The following is an 18,335-nucleotide window of genomic DNA, read 5'->3' on the forward strand; positions in this document are numbered from 1 at the left end:
GAATAAAGTTCGGGGTTTGTCGGGTAGTGAAATGATTATTGTACATTTTAAGTGCTCCCTAATTGCATAAGTATAAGCTAAATTACGGTGATTAATTTAATTAGCGAAGATTTGCAAGAGGGGATGCAAATGCTTTGTGAAAATTAGTACGCCGCGGTACTTTTTCACCAAGAAACACACGTCAAAAACTGGTTAGCTAACAATATGATAATGTTACATGAACACCTGGGAAGGAAGGTGCAATCACGTTCTGTTGCCTAGCAAACGTCTGTACTGTATGAAGGGGGGGGGGAGGCTACTGATGTACTGACGTGTAGGGGGATGATGAGGCATAATAATAAGCCGAGGCATAATAATAAGCCTAGGCCTAACTAGGCAGTGCAATTATATGTGATAGAAAGTATGCAAGCCTGCTAAAGACTGCACAGATTTCTTTTCTTTTTTTTTTGGTTAATAATAAAGATATACACAGGATAAACCAATAACTATAACTGTAAACTTTTATAGTGACATTTACCAATCATTAGGTGTGTTCTTATCATGTTGCCTACCCCTTTCTAAACTATCAAATTTAATTTAGACAAAACAATGCGACACACTTAAATATGGTCATAATGGCAGCGCATGATTATATGGGCCTATCATATATGAAGTACCCGTCAATCAAAAACGTATATACAACATGTTTTCAAATCTAATTATTTTTCTTGCCTCTTTTAAAAATGGGTTTACAAAACAATTGTGTAAGTATATGCATCACAAAACAAACAGTATAAATCACTACCGTATAGATAGCAATCTAGTATAACACTGCACGTATATTTACATTTGCCTACCATTCATATTCGTGGACCTATGTATTATAAACGAATGAATTATTAACATTTGTTCTAAAAAAATCATGTTAATCTAAACAATGTAACAGTCAATCATAAATGTAAGTATAGTACGCAATTCATTATCTACTGCTTTACCTCTTTTATCATCGATGCCTGTTGCCAATACGAATTTATAATTATTATTTTATCATAAAACAAACAGTAGTTATCAATCACTAGATAGGTATAGGATATAAAATTAAAGAAGCACTTAAAAATATAGCATACTATTCATTTTTCTAAAATAACTAAATTTCGATAATAATCTAATATTAAACTTCACGTTGATGCACATTAATGTGTCTCATAATACGTTAATCCAAGAAAATAAAATAAGGAATATATGATCTTCAATGACGAATATAGGCCTACTTAGGACTGTGCATGAATAAAAGTGAATTTGGTTGACTTTACGTAATGGTTAGAGTACAGAGGACACATTAATCACAAGCTCTCTTGGCTTATAAACAAAACGTCAGAAGAATATCCATGCATGTGTTTAAATTTATATTTTTCTAAATTAATATTCTTTAAATAAGTTACTCTAGAAATAATATGAAAATTGATATAGATTTATATTTGTATATTATGTGAAAACAGGATATTACCAGGGTACATTATTTATTTATTTATTTATTTATTCTTTCTTTATACTGAATATACAATTTCAATACATAGTACTGGTTTCCAAAGTGGTTCAGATCTTAACTACAAAATTTTAAAAGCAGATATATACATATGGTAACCAAAAAAGATGGATAACTTAACTACAAATTAAAATAGATTTAAAAGGAACATTGAAAGAAACTTAAGAAAAATAAAAAATTTAAATAATAAATATGGATATGCAAGGTAAAAGAAAATTTAGGTTAAATTAAGATGGTATTATTGAGGATTAGAAATAGAATGCTTAAATTTGAAAGTGTCATAGATTTAAAGTTGTTTTTAGTATGATTCCATAATTCAGTAGATATATAAAAATAATAAGTAATGCATAATACGTTAAACTATGCAATAAAATATTACTTCCTTTATCAAAAACAGTTTAGTTCTTTTTGTACTAATTTTTAAAATAAAAAAGTCTGTTTGTATGTATGTATATTCATGGTATGCCCTATTTACTAAAACACTCGGAACTATAGGATATAAACATTTTAAACAAACAATAACTTCATATAGGACCGATTTATGTGCATGTGAATTTGATCAATTTAGTTTATAGGAAACATCAATGCAGGTAGTAGCATCTAAATAGAAATTTTATAGTAACTAAAATGTGTTTATAGGTGTATTTTTCACATGAAAATGTATTGAAAACTGACTATGTGTGAAAACACCAAACAAAAATTTCAAGTTGTTGTCGGGTGAGACTCAAACCCACGATCTCCAGTTATTGTCCTCATCTATTTCATCACGATAATAAGAATTACCATAAAATGGATTTGTTATCGCCTGATTCAGCAGGCAATTAAAATAGTTTACTAAGAAACAATTACAATATCCATCATTTCTAAAATTGCTTTTGCATTAGAGATACAAATATTTGCATCATTACTTTTGAAAAGATCATGTGGTACTTTGAGTAATCGAGGGTATCGCGCTATAATTTGGTCCTTGCCATGGGCGCAAAGTTCATTCACGTGCTTACGTAGATCATTGGGACACCCTGGTAGATCTGATACAGTAATTGACAACGAGATAATATCATGCGTAAAGGAATTTTCTCCCGTATGTGATAGTATAGCAGCTTTCATCGATTTCTCCACGGCCTGTAGACATTTATAAGCTACCCATTCATAGCTTGGATATCCATTAATATCGTTATCTGCTGCATAAAGGTCCTCTCGTGCTTGTTTCTGCCATATTTTTGCTTTGTCCGGCGACGGAGAGGTATGTCCATTACTGGAACCATAAAATTCACGCGACTTTCTATCCCTATCGGCTCTTTGATCCCATTGTGTGTAGGATTCATGCCATCGTCCGGATTCCGTAAAATTATAATTCGCCCGTGTTGCTGCATTTGTCCGTTGCCTAGGAAGTCTATTTTCTAGACGATGTATCTCATTTCGCAGATGCATGAAACCTTCACTACAAAACTCCTCTCTACCTGGATTTTTATCTGGATGCCATTGCAAGTACATTCGCTTGACTGCTTTTTTCCTGTCGTATTCACCTAGTCTCCAAATCACTTCTAATTTGTCAGACACTATATTTTTGGTTTCCTCCAGATTTTCAGTGAGCAAAGGTGTGGATGCTCTTTGTCGATGCGTTGGAGCTGCACGTTCACTATCAGATCGAATCGACATGTTCACCATTGCCTGCAAAGCCATTTCTTCATGATGGTTTATGTCTGTTCTAGAATGACCAAGCACCCACTTGTAAAGATGTAATGCACTTACTTCTATGTTGGCATAACGTCCGATATCTATTTCATACATCATGCTGATTGTGTTCAATTCTGAATCTGTACGGATGATTTGTCGTAAAATCTTTGCATAGATGTACACTTCGTCCCCTGCTTTGCCGAGTTCATATACAACAATTTCTCCAGGTGTGAACTCATTAAATGGATCGTTATCAAGAGATTCAACTAAATCATCTGTTAATTCAGATCCCAAGTCTGGCGAAGACATGCATTCTGGTGTATGAGCGTCAGAGATATTACGGTAACTTAATAGTGTCTGTATTTCATTTAGGTCACAGAAAATCATCATCGCCAAGGTCATCACGTCACTAATAAGCTCTCCATTAAGTTCAGAGATAATGACTGCCAGCTCTAACATTAGAAGATTGTATTTCCCTGAATCTTGGTGTCTGATAAAAATTGTCTTATGTGCACGATCTGCATCTACAAGGAAACACTGTTTTTGGACTGTGCTCCCTTCTTTTATCACATTTGATTCCACAAGGCATGTCTTAAGCTCTTTTAGACACTGGATGGACAAATCTTTTGATAACGCTGGAACATTGGCACGAATATGTTCGGGAAGATTTATACCCTTCATATTTGCTTCGTGCTTCATAAGACGATGAAAACCATATTGAAATTTTTTAGATTGAATTTTACGTCTAATGATGTTTAATTGTTCGCAAAGTCCTTCCTTGGCATATCGACACATATTTTCCTCTGGTTTTGTACTCATGATCTCTTCGACTTTTTGGCTAAATGCACACGGTTGAAGATGTTTCGGCATTTTTTGAATATATTCAGTAGCATCTTTCTCCAATTCTACCTCTTTTTTAAGATCAATTAGAACATTCCTATCATTTTTCTCCTTCATTCGAACTTCAAACATTGGCTTATCATAGTAATTCAAGCTACTTGACGTGATGAGTTGGCAACTTCGATTTGGTAGGTACAAAATTGTAATATCTTTTAACCAATCTTTTATCAGGTATGACTTAAAGATTTTGCGAACAGCGAATTTGATCATAAGCTTCAAATTTGGATTTGTACCAAATGAATCGTGCCTAATGTCTTTGTGAATCATCGTCAGAAGTTGACAACACTGCCAGACGGAAGGTTTTTCCTGAGCACCAAGGCGACTGAAGAGCTCCATGTATTGGGCAAAGCATTCTGGTACCTGGTAGATATACGGCTTTAGAACAAGTCCTGCTTTTATTTTTTTCACTGTGAATTCACATTTTATCAAACATTCGTCCTCATCGACAAGCATAATAGACTTATCATTTATTTCTCTCACTATCTGTTCACTAAAAACAGGGTTTTCCAATTTTTTGCATAAAATCTCATAAATATCGTTCATTACACGATGCAACGTATCCTTACATTCAACAGACTTTGCTCTACTTACTGATCTCTTAGACTGGCTATATTCAGCCTTCAGATTAGTGCATAGATTTTTTATGTGTCTAAGAACAATATCAACAGATGGTGTTTTAGATGCATTCAATGTTGGTAAAATTTGACTGAATGCCAGTCGTTTTTTTGATGGGTAAAAGTAAGGAAAGGCATAATCTGGTAATATAGTTGCACTTGTCCAAACAAGATGCTCATTTATGCAAGTTAAAGCACCATTATATGCTATTCCTTGTCTACCCACTGAATGTTCTTTATACTGTTCATGTAGTGTTGCAAGATGTTTATTCACTGTGTGCGGTACTAAAAATTTGATGCAGCGAAGTTTTCTTAAGAAATCCGTATTACTTTTTAATTCTTCACTACGCGCAATATGGTCAATGACAGCTTTGGATTTTTCTTTCTGTTTCTTAATATCATACCAAAACATTTGTTCAATTTTCTGTGCAAATTCAAGAACTTTTTCTGGTGTAGGCTCTGTCACCAATCCCAATTCTTTCATAAAGTCATTCCAGTCACTGTCACAGAAAGGATTGGGTAAGAACTTTTCGGGTCCTAGCATAATTTTGAATAATTTGATGGACGCTTCAAAATATTCACAAATGCATTTGATTGACTGGCCTCTGTGAGATAAGAGAGGCGTTTCTTTCAGGCCCATGTAAGAGATCATTTTTGTCCTTTTCTTCTCTTCGTAATACGGCAGAAGAGTTCTTATTCGCCGTAAATGTTCAACTCTAGCATTATGACTGAATTTATCGAATGAGGGTAGAATAAACTGTTTGTAAACGTCCGCTTCGTTACATGTGGTCAATCCTAAATGTGTTTGCAGTTTTTTCAACAAAAGATCTTCTTTAATGAACTGAGCTTTTGAATTAGTTACCCATTGTTCTTTTTCAATTTCTGGAATACTAGAATGGAGAACAAAATATTTTTTGTTTTGATCCAAACTGATATGTTCTTCATAAATTGAAAGGTAGCAAGGCAACTTTTTTAAATTATCTATATGTTTGTTCAATGACGTGCCAATAACACGCTCAAAGAATAACAAGATGTTTTTCTTGTTTTCACTAGTCAAAACATCAAAGGCTTTATCATTGTCATTTAACAAAGCAACTATACTTGTCAGAATCCTTTCAGGAGAGCTGACAGTGGCAATGAACTGTGTAACAAACATGGTGGTATCGGATTCTGACCTATATGTGAAAAAATGCTTTGGCTTATGAAATATTGAATCATCTATTTCTGGTAGTTCCATCTTAGCGAATGCATCTCTAATGCCAATATCTGATATATTGCTATGAATCACTGAATCAGCTGAAGAAAATGGCATTAAATAGTGATTTATTTTTTGCTTTCCCGATTTTACCTTGACTGGAAACACAGCCCAGTTGCCCATTAGTGATTTGATACAAGAAAATGGATCATCACATTGAAGATCACTAAACTCGCGTTTCAAGAATTCCCAGAGATTTTTAATCCATGCTTTATTTGGTATGACATCACTGTCTGGGTCCCAAGGAACTTTTTGATCTGCATTGTACTTTGGCTGTAGATTATGTTCTAGTCTTTCAGCTAGGTCGCTAATCTTTAAGTGTTTAAAATGTAATGACTCCTCTGAGAAATGATGTAGCGTATTCTCATGCACAAACTCATTCCAGCATTCTGGTAATAATTCATGCTCTCCTGAAAGAAAGCATTTGTTATCTGTTTTATCAAATGTTCGTAAATATGAGTCTTGGGTGAGTAGTAGTGGCAAACCATCTAATGGAATTTCATTTTGTCGTAACTTCCCGTCATTGGCAATATATTCAAGTAGTACTAAGTAATTCAAATTAATTTTGAGACGCGACATTGTGATTTTGCATGGCAATGGACCAGGGATAAATTCATTTCTCATAAACTGAACAACGGCATCGGGTGAAACAAGTTCAATCTTGTGTAATTGACTTTTGATAACTTCATCTGGTTGTAAATCTTTCTTAGATGTTAATTGTGATCCTGTCGATGCTAAACCTTCATAAATATGATATGGCAAGTTTGTAATTCTGAAACCTATGTTTTGCAGAATAGGTTTTAAAAGCATCTTTTTTGTCTCTTTATGACGATCCCAGGATCCTAAATTTGCCAATTGTGAAGGTTTCTTTAAAATGGTATTCCTGGTATCAAAATAAGCCTTTTTCTCTGCAGGTCCTGTGGCTGAACACCATTCTAGCGTGTAATTAGTTTCCGTAGTTTCGTCCAATTCGCAAGCTATTATGTTATCTGTGCGTCGCACGACTGGGAACAGTGGCATCTGATTGCTACAAATATTCAAGAATACACATTTAGCTATTTCTTTCCAGTCGTTATGTACAGAGTGTATATTTGGAAAGTATCGCCAGTAGGAATTCATCTTGTTGTGCAGCGATTTGAAAGTACATAACTTTTGATACTTACTGTCATTGACTGATCTAAATTTTTTGTCCCTCAATTTTTCTAGTAGTCTTAGGTACGAATGAGAAATTACTTCGCCCATGATGAACAAATTCCAGTCGTTATTTTGAGAAGTATTAGACAGATTTCTCCTACTTGGATCAAGACTAAAATGTCCGTTCACACTTACAGGCAGCTTTGGTTCAATTGGAAGAGGCAGAAAACAATAGGCAAAGAATGATTTCCTTTTCTCTGAGCTATGTAGACGTGCTGCTACACCTCCACGTGGTAGAAGTTTGAGATTTCCTTCAGTGTATGATGATGAGATTTTTATAGGAATCTCCTGAGTTGATCCTATGCGTTGGTTCACTAACCAAATCTCAGTTTTATCTCGGCTATCGGAAATCTTCATCTCGTACGTAACCTCCTTCATTCTAATGTCTTCTAATCTCGCCTTATTTCCACATTCTTTTACATAGCTGTAGAACTCATGGCGTTTTTTATCATCTTCTTCTGATAGTTCTGCTTTTACAGAGTAATCAGTGCACATTTTATTATTTTCATCCATATGAGAAATAGTAATCTGTTTTAGATTATTCAAGTACAGCAGCATATCAAAGGCATCTAATTCGAAATATTGAAGTAAAGTTTGCAGTTTCTTTCCATCGAACAACTCTTCACTCATGATCGACTCACGATCTATTAAATTTGCATACGTGTTCATTTCAGTAGTGCGCAAAGGAAATCTAAACATTGTACATCCTGCGTTAGTGATAGATTCTAATCGGAAGCAAGAAAGGGCGTCTCGAAAAGCATTGTTAACCTGTGGACTAATGTTGTATTGAAAGCCAGGTGACTCTCTGGTTGCTTGGTCGATGAATGCACATCGAGGGTCAAAAATACACAAGGTATCATCATTAGATAAGAATGTTGGGCAGTCGGTTAAATGATACACAGAGTTAAACCCTATCCCATATTGACCTGTCTTATCTGGAGAAAACGATTTACTGCCAATTCCGAGGTCTTGGATTCCCTTCAGATCACTTTCAGTAAATGGTTTGTTATTAAAAACACATAATGCTGGTCCAAGTGTTTGTTTCCATGATTCACAAAATACTTTTTCATTCGGGTGTTGACGTGGGTCATATATAAAATTTATTTTGTCGGCACCGGCGTCATCTGAATTTTGCAACAGCTCTTTGAAAATGGTATCATCACAAGGGTAACCTTTTAAGATTTCTCTGATTCGACTAGTTAGTTTTTGGACTTGGCCAAACATTTTGCCATATTTTTCAGATGTATATATTTGCTTGTCAATTTCATCAAGAACCGTGGAATAAGTAAGAATATTTGAATTTTCATTCAACAGTTTCAATAAAGCTTTGCCTTTTTTAACATTTGAATTTGAGGTGATATCTTCTGCACATCGTTGTAAGTCATGTTTCGTCAATTTAAAACGTGTCTTTAATCCTAGCTGAAGTAGGATACTTTGATATTTAATACCAAATGGTAAAGCAGGAAAGATATCCAAGCATTCGCTAAACAAATGTAACAAAAGTTCATCTGACGGATCAAAACATTCTGATGCTCTTCTAAGGCTCCCATTACGTAAAGGAACAAATGGTTCTTTTTTAATTGTATCTATGATAATTTTCCTCTGAAATTCATCCCACCTATCCATTATCCACATAATTAATGAAGTTACATCTCCATCTTCATTCGATGAACATCAAACCATTTGGCACAGAACCTCTTCTCGCAGGCACATTTTAAGGCCCAATGTAGAAGCTAACATATTGGAATCTGTATCTGATATGTCAAGAAATATCTCTTCTGTTGGAAAGTCTGGAAGTTCTTCTTTATTCACTATTCTTATCTCTTTATCGTTGACGACTGCAGACTGAAAGACGCTGCAGTTAATGTAACCCTGGACATGAGTTGCTTCTTCAAAAACAGGAATTCTAAGTAACACATTTCGTTGCCTATCGTCTTTCAGGCTTCTAATATTTCCCAAGAATCTTCGAAATACTTGTACATCTTCTGCAAGAAGGTTCTTCACATCATTCTGAAGACTTTTGGCAGTACCAGCATCAGCAAAAATCCGCAAGATATCATTAGGTTCTAAACTGTGTAAGTAGGTCTTCCAAACGCCTTTTCGAAAAAATTTCACAAATTCTGCATTTTCAAGATTCACTGGAATCAAATGTAGAGAAGGCAGTATGCCCTCAACCAGCCTAGCCTCAACATTTGAATCTCGATGGCCATCGATAACTACAATATTAGAATTTCGGACAAGTTGAATTAATTTGACCTCAGTTTGGTCTTCACTAAATCTTGTCGGGATCAGGGTAATCCCTTCATATTTACTAATATCATTTTTGGAAACTTCTTGTAAGAAGCTCCAGAATTTCTTGAGCCAGCATCGTGGAGGGTGATCAGGCTGGCCTGGATACCACATAACCTCGGCTGATTTCGACCAATCGGATGGTAATGCATCTCTGATTAAAGTTGCAATCATGTTTGGTTTCAACTGTTGAACTTGATTAATTCCTGTTAAAATGAAATCATCATATCATTATCATATCAATATAAAACAATGTATTGGGTTTATAAAAATATGTTTACATCGAACTGCAATGTAAGAAAAAATATGGAATGTGTGTATGTACCTATTAGGTCTATAATAATGCAAGTTCAAAGGGCACAGGCCAATTGAGCCATTATTTCAAGATGTAAACAGGTTCTTTTGAGCATTTGGCATACAAGCCGCTAACAAAAGACGTGTTCGATTGCAGATAAGAAAACTTATAATATTGTATTAATGGCTATATTTGGTTGCATTATACTTATTCCTTTGAAAATGTATAGAGATTTCTGAAAACAATAAGTGCTGATATATAATGAGGTTTTGCCTGGCAAAAACTGTATGTTCACACAAATATCTGTTAAACATCACTATTTTTTTCTACAGTTTTTTTTCTTCAAGAGGCATGATTAATTATGTAAGATTGAGAAATATGTAGGAATAAACTAAATTGTAAAAATCACCTGTCATTTGGCTTCCACGAATAATCTTATCCTTTAGTGATTTCTCAATATTTTCATCAAGGAATCTGCTGCGAAGGCCTGGTAATAAGTCCATTGAGCACTCATGTAGTACAGAGAAATAAACCACTTCGTCGTCTGTGAGATTTTTAGACGCAAATCTACAAAACGAACTATCTGCAAGTGGAAGCAGTTCAAAACCATGAAGGTCATCATAATCATCGTCAGCTAGTAAATATGTCAGTAAACAGATCTTCTCTCTGCGTGCTAGGCTACATAACGAAACATTCCGTAGGGTATCCCGAACGCGACTAGGTGTGACACTGTTAATTTTGTGCTTACTGTGCAACAAAACAGCATTCATGACGTGTGGATAGTCTCTTGTGGACACAATCGGTACATTGTTTTCTAGAAGAAATCTCACAATAAGCTGTTGAGTTCCCATTGGAATGTCCTCAAAATGGTCAAATATTGCCTCATCTATATTTATCCACTTACCACCTCCAATTACACTAAAGAACACATCTTTTTCAAGTAGTATATTGAAAAAATTAGGACACATTAACTCCTTCCAGGGGAATCCCACTTTGTTCACATCAGGCCATGTCTTGTAGATGCAATCAACAGAAACCTCTCCTGTACTGTATTGTTCTATTGCATGAAGTATAAGTTGAGTGTACGCTTTTGGAAAAAGTTGCTGAAGGAGCAAAGTGTTCCATTTTGACATTTTGTCATTACGATCTTTAACTGGCCACTTGATTGTGCGTCGATCATCACTAATACCAAAATCGGCGTTTACATGTACAGGTAACCCGCTATAATTTTCAGACGGTGGAAGCGGGAGAAAGCAACAAGTTCTACCTTCAAGCGGTGATTTCGCACTAAACGCCCGCATAGCAACACCTACCAATGGCAATCGATCAAGTTTTTTTGCCAGTGTAAGTAATTTGGATGGATTGTGTGATCCCTCCAAATAAATGCTAATTAGCCACTTGTGTTCCTCTGGTTTTAAACGATTTTCAACAATTTCAATATGCATTGGAAATATTGTCGAAAATGATGCGTAATAATTACTGTGTAGCAGTTTACTACTCTTAATTGCTGTTACTATGTCTTTTCTTGATTTCTGGACTATGTCTTTAGTTCTGCCAGAAATGTTAGCAGAAAATAAAGGCACTTCTGTTTCAGTAAGCTTTTTTCCCACCGTTATACTGTTTATAGTTTTTAAGAACAATAGGAGTATTTTCGCATCATCGACAAATAATTTGAAGAGCCTTTTCACGTCATCTCCATTTACCACATTATCTGACACAAGTGATGGTTTTCTTCGGAGTGGGAACCGAAACATTGCTCCCGTAAAAGAAAGCCCTTCAATCAGGCCTGGTTGATCTCTAAATAAGTTCCTGTATGGTTGAAATTGGTCAGAGAATTTAGGATCCTTAAAAATACTTGCCCTTTTGTGTATGTCTAGTTGGCGCCCTCGACGGGCTTTCCCCTTGTAAGTAAACAATGTCTCGGTAGGATCCATTAATGCAAGGTAATTTCCGCTCACAATGCTAGGCACATCTAAAATGAATATAAAAAAACCGTGATAATATATTTTTTAAACGTATTGCCTAATTCCTGAGGGAAATTCTTAAGACGCTGTTACAATCAGTCTAGTTGCTATAATGCGCAATTCTAAAACTGGGTTGCATGTTTTTATTATTACATGAGGTAAAATTACCCAACTATTCATTTATGCAGCCTCACCCTTTCTCAGTGAGAAAAATGTTAATCAATCCACCATGCTGTATGTATTTAGCAATATTGTGTAAGTTGTTGACTGTTACCTAGTCCAACAGGTTATATATTCTGATTTTATCGCTGTTTCCGAAGTGTACAATTTTGCTGCAGAAGAATGTTCCTATTTTTATCGGCTGTTTTAATATAAATGCGCAAGTGTTTTATTCTGATTCTGCTGTTTATGAAAATTGTAATTTTTTTTATATCCTTTTTTCTATTTCAAAATTTGTATATAATATTTACCTCCCTCTTTTTTTCTCTATTTCATCTGTTTATATTTTTTTTATTAATCTGTTAATTTGTCCTTTTAAATGATTGTCTTTTTTGTAATTATCCTTTAAAAATCCCAAGCAATTCTGTTTTTACTGTGATTTGTGGGTGTTTTTGAAATAAGTAAATAAATAAATAAATTTGTTTGTCTAAGCAAGATTGAGCAAAAACAATCAAGAAACTCAAGAGGTCAAAGGACAAAGTAATTTATTATATTGTGGGGTAAAAAAGTCAAGGTCACTGAGGCTTACCTGTCACATGATAAACGGACACAAATCCCATCCCAAAGCGACCCACTTTCGTTGGATCGTCCTTCTTCTCAGATCTTGATAAATTCTGTATGCTTGTCCAATCCTTATCCATAAAGGTTGCATCATTGAATGAACACAAAGCTGGTCCTTGGTATGGTGACAAATCACCAATCCCTTTACCGCAATATAGGTTCTCTGTACCGTGCTGTCGGCCATCGTACAAAAACCTTACAGTGGTGGCGCCAGCATCATCTGCATTCTGTGTTAACTCCTGTTAGAAATTACATATTACTATTTATTGTTATTTCAGACACTCAACGCAGCCAATGGTCGTTTGCTGACGCAATACTATGTAAATCACAACGCCACGGGGCGTGAGCAAAGGGTTCGCATTGTCAAACACTCACATGGAGTGGAGTTGGATACATCGGCTGGCAGTCTGACGTGGAGAATACTCATTAAGAATAAAATTTATTATATAAGCCAAAATAGTCAAAACGTAGGCTCCTACTCCTAGCAGGAATGTGTAGGAGTACACTACTTGACAGCATACTTTCTTGTAACTGCACAAGTAACCTTGTTGACTTTTTGGTTATTTTTCTGGACAGGTCTTACCTATAGCATGGCATGACATTTCGTAATCTATACTTTTCATTTTTATCTTTAGTTTTAAACGCATCCTATCATTCTGCCACCGGATTTGCTCTTAAAATGTCGATTGCCAGACAATACAGAATGATATGTCTATTCGCCCTTCTACTTATCCCCTAAGTGACAGTGGACACAAAAAAGAGCACATTTTTTATTTTAAGAAGTAGTGATGTATAAACCATGAATAATAAAACACATAAAATAGGATTTAAAGTTAGTAGGTTTTACTGCTCTCTGGTTTGATAATGATGGTAGATGATAATTATGATAATGTATGATGATGATGATGATGAGCCATAATTGTAGAAATTTGATTTTTTTTATGGCTATGTAAGCACAGTAAGTTACCTTTAGTAATTGACCCTCTGTGTAATTTCGAAGAATTTGTTTCACATATTCTACCAAAGGCGGCTCCCTTTGTCCGAAACAGTAATCAGCTGATAAAGTAAATAATGATAATTTATTATGGAATCAATAAAATAGTGAATAAATTGATTATATATATTAAGCTGTATAATCTAGACAGAGATTTACATTTGTTTTAATAAGGCTACTAGTCATTGGTTGATTTCCCGTCGATTTACAATCAGGCGGTACTGGGGTGGGACTTGATTTCCTGCTCCACAACAACACATCTATTCGTAGAATCCTTTAAGAAGAAAGCCTACCTAAAATGGCCTATAATTGCATGAGACCAGCTAACTCCAGCTTTGAATATAGGAAGATCGAAACATATTAATATATAATATACCGCAGTGTTCCTTTGAAAAAAAAAAATTATATTAATAAATGTAATATTAATAATTTAGGTTATATTATCTGTTAAAAATTTAATCAAAATCTCCTCCATAAGTTAAACTGTATACAAATTTATTTAATTAACTTTGATGTCTTTCATTGGAATTGCTGTATATGTTTTTGTAAATTTTAGAAATAACTTATGATATTTAAATGGCAATATTTTTATTTATTATTATTATTATTATTATTATTATTATTATTATTATTATTATTATTATTATTATTATATTGTAATTGGCCTTTCCTCACTGCTTTTTTTATCTTTATTTTGTCTTTGTTGATTTTGTGTTAATATATTTTTGTGTGCCTTCCTTTTTTGTATCTAAGAAAAACTAATTTTAATTTTACCTGATTGTTCTATTGACAATAAAATTACTTTGACTTTGACTAATAAGTGTTACATTTTAGTGTAAAAATATAAAAAGAAGAAATAGAAAGAAGAAGGAATAGGAATGTAATTAGGAACAGCTCATACAGTGAGCTCATATTGGTTCCGAAAATTATATAATTAATAATGATAATTGCCTGTTATTAAATTTTACATGTTTTAGTGAATTTTACTCACTAATCATCAGAGGTCAAGGGTCAAGCTCACCATGTTTCATAAATTTGATTATTGTGTGCATTATTTAACATTTCTAAAGCACTGGAATTTATCCGGAAGAACATGTTGTAGTTCAGGCAACATTGTTATCATGATTATTGTATTCATGATTAATTAGGGCGCACTCCAAACCCAACCTAACTAAACCTAAATAAGGTATGCAAATTAGAGCTATAGCCGTCTAATTTAAAACACTAAAAAAAAAAAAAGAACATTCCATCCTTACCGTCTTCATCACTTGACATTTTGGCAATTTGCAGGATTCAATCAAACCAAAAATGATCAAACAAATTTATTTCAGTATCATCAGAATCGTTGTAAAAATCTATAAAACAGACATATATGGAGAATATATATTAATTGGTAATGATTTCTTTATTTCGTAACATAAAATGTTAATTAAAAAATATAATTTGCTTGTCGCCAAACCTATATTCTCAGAATTCACATCATTCGCACTTTCTTGCCATCACATGAATCAAACCGATATTTTAAAATAAATGGTTTCTCCTCCATTACTAAAGACATGCACTCAATACACCCACCATGGGCACAGATCTTGGGGACTGGGGGACACTCCCCCACATATTTTGAGGGGGTTGGTAAATGACCCGTGTTAACAAAAAAAGCCCTGTACAGCTTTTGTACAGTATTGTACATCTTATAGGCCTACCGGTATCACTAACATCTGAATTTATACCTATAATACACAACTCGAATGCGCTTGCTTTTGTTACTACAATTTGAGAAGTATGAGAAAAAGTATACGACTTTGGGCACACAAAGTAATTAAAGAAAAATAAATACATCAAAGACAATTAAGTTTTATTTTCAATGGTACAATACGAATTAGATTTCAATGATAGCCGCAAATCGCTGATAAAAAATCATAGTGATGTTATGATTATGACTTGCTATATAAGAGTGTCATTTCCAGCTAGCTTAAGGTACTATTTCCTAAAATGTTTTTACCCCAGCCTCAACCAACTTCATTTTACTATAAAGGTGATGTGATGACAAATTTTAATACATAAAAAGAGTGTCATTTCTGGCCATCTATAGGTACTTTTCTCCAAATGTTCGCACCTCAGCCCCAATCACGGTGGGGCTGAAGTAGGTGTGGGCCTACGGTAGGTAACGTAAAATATTTACATCAAAGACGATTTTTTAAAGTTTTATTTGCTAAGGTACATCACACATATTAATTAGATCACTATGGTTACTGAAAATTGCTGACAATAGATCATTAGAAATTGTTGTTGACGATGATGAATTTTACTAGAAGAGTGTCATTTCCAACCACCTAAAGGTTCTATTTCCTCAATTTTCTGAGTGGGCCTGAGGTGGGTGTTGTCTCACATAATTCCCCTCCCAACCACTACCATTTAAAACATATCTGCGCCAGTGCGTCAATCGGTTGTCGCCTGATGTGATTATAAGGAGACACAACGCCATCACGAGTATGCAACGAACTGCTTTATTAACGATCTGCTCAACAATCACCAACAATTGACAATCTGTGGCTTTGCGTTGTCAAACGCTACAGAGAGACAGCAACTTAGCTCAGTGGGTACCGTTTTTCAAATGCTGACGGTACAACGTAGATAGGCCTAGTTCTGAAAATATATTTTATTTTATTTTATTTATTTTTTTTTTTTGAGAATGTCTCATTTTTTGTTGTTGTTGATAAATAAAATTACTAGCCGCAAAAACAACATATGAAATTCATATATATTTGATCAATTAAAATACTGCAATAAAACACAAAAGCCTTTATTAAGGGTCATTTAGAAATTGATAATATAATTGTAGTGTCTTGTACACTTGACTTTTCAATACTGGGAACTGCAAGAAAAGAGAACATTGTTTTTGAATAATCACATACTTTACAATTATACTCAAACTAATTAAAATTTCGGAAACAATAACAATTGTAAAACTTAAATATTAAATAATCATACTGAAAAATACAAAAAAAAGTATTATGTACAATCATTGATCGTAAAAAAAGACAAAATTAATCATACTAAAACACACAAAAAAAGCTCTTTAAAAATACAGAACCTAAATAGAACACAGCACGTACTTGGCGCTCCATACTGCAGCTGCAATCGAAATGCTTACAAACAATAGGGAGCGACCACTTCTGACGCGGGTCGTTTCGGTTAACGGTTCTTATGAACATTAAACTTATTTAATTTTTTATTGAGATAACATGTGAGCCTTTATATTACATGATCCACTCACCATCCAGGTGCAGTGCAGCATAGAATTTACTATATGAGCTAGTCTACGCTTAGAGTACATCGGTATAAAGTGCTATGTAAATCAAATTAAATTACAAATAGAAGAGCACAATCTTACAACAACCTTCTAATTTGACTCTTCTATGCTAAAAGTTGTTAGTACTGTATCTAATGATTATGAGGATTGCCATGCCAAAACCAACAACAAAGCATGAAGATTGACTTTTTAATATATTCATATACATACTCCACATTATTATAAGCTTAAAAATGATAGTCATTTACTGTAATCAACTTACTACAGTAAATGCCAAAGTTATGATTAACAAGTTTTACAGCTTCTCTGTATTGTATATGTACAACAGCTGCTACATTCTTATGCTAAGTATGCAGTTTAACATTTAGCAACAGTACACCTGTTTTTGAGATGGCAATCCTCATATGATATGATAATGAATAAAGTCATATTTTAACAGATGTTGAGTTTCTGATAAGTATAAGTTTAATACATGTATTTTACAATATATGCTTTCAGAGAACTTTACAACATCAAATAAATTTTTGTTTAAATTATTGTGCAATTGGTAAGTTACAATTATATTTAAATTGTATCTACTTTATATATGTACAGTATGATATATATTATGGTAGACTTTAGAATATTTGACACCAACAAGAGACAGTATTAAGTTAAGCATTGCTCTTCTTTCTTGAGCCTCAGATTCCATTCTGGCCTAGCTGTCTCCACCTCAAATTGTATTTTCTCAAACTCTAGTAGTTCTTTTCTGATCTAGTTGTTTATTCATTAGGCCGACCAGCCCTCCATAAACTAACGTTAGAATACCGCACTTTCGGCGGTAAAGAACAATTAAAACCTCATAAGGCAACTAATCTGTTTACCTATAATTGAATCCAAGGACACCAGTGTTAAACACTCAGTACTTATCCTTGATAATGTGTTAATCCAATTAATATAGTGAGATAACGTAACGTTAGTTTATCGAGGGCGGTTGAGCTAATGTTTTAAATTCCAACTCTTCTTCCTTCATCTTTATCTCTGCAGAATGCTTTTCATGCATAGGTCATGATTTCAAAATTTTGGGTTTTTTTCCCCATCTTTGGTCCCAGAAGGAAAAAGAAAATCAATTTCACATGATAAGAAAAAAAAATGATTCTACTGTTTTTTTGTAAATTAATGCTACCTGTCCTAGCCTACTGCCTTGTTTAAGTCAGGGCCTAGCCTAGGCTATGTAGGCCTCGGGCGTAGAAAATGTTTAGTTAATTGTATTTTCTTAATACATTGTATTGGATTTTTCAGCACAACGGTATTATTAAAATGTTTAAAGGGGTCATTCAAGTATGTAACGCAGAGTGGGGTGGGGGTATAGTGGAAAATGTTACAGTGTGTGAAAATAGGGGTGGGGGTTGTTGCTTGAAGTGTTACATAACAAAATTAATTTTCATGGGAAGAGAAGAAATATTAAATATTCAAACTTGTATGATATTACTTTATTGAAACATATTACATCAGTGTAATACAATGTAATGTAACACAGTTGTGTTGAATTTGTG

The 18,335-nt window shown here is 34.1% G+C and overlaps 1 protein-coding gene across 1 annotated transcript; it reads right to left on the minus strand.

The window, feature by feature from the left end:
* Positions 1-395: 395 nt before the first annotated feature.
* Positions 396-8,682, minus strand: LOC117123981 (sacsin-like). The gene has a single exon (XM_033270086.1). The coding sequence runs from the start codon at positions 8,387-8,389 to the stop codon at positions 2,360-2,362; it is 6,030 nt and encodes a 2,009-aa protein (XP_033125977.1). The 5' UTR covers positions 8,390-8,682; the 3' UTR covers positions 396-2,359.
* Positions 8,683-18,335: the final 9,653 nt, after the last annotated feature.

Source organism: Anneissia japonica, unplaced genomic scaffold (assembly GCF_011630105.1).
Source record: "Anneissia japonica isolate Jap-2015-1 unplaced genomic scaffold, ASM1163010v1 scaffold169_len739621_cov184, whole genome shotgun sequence".
NCBI lineage: Eukaryota > Metazoa > Echinodermata > Crinoidea > Comatulida > Comatulidae > Anneissia > Anneissia japonica.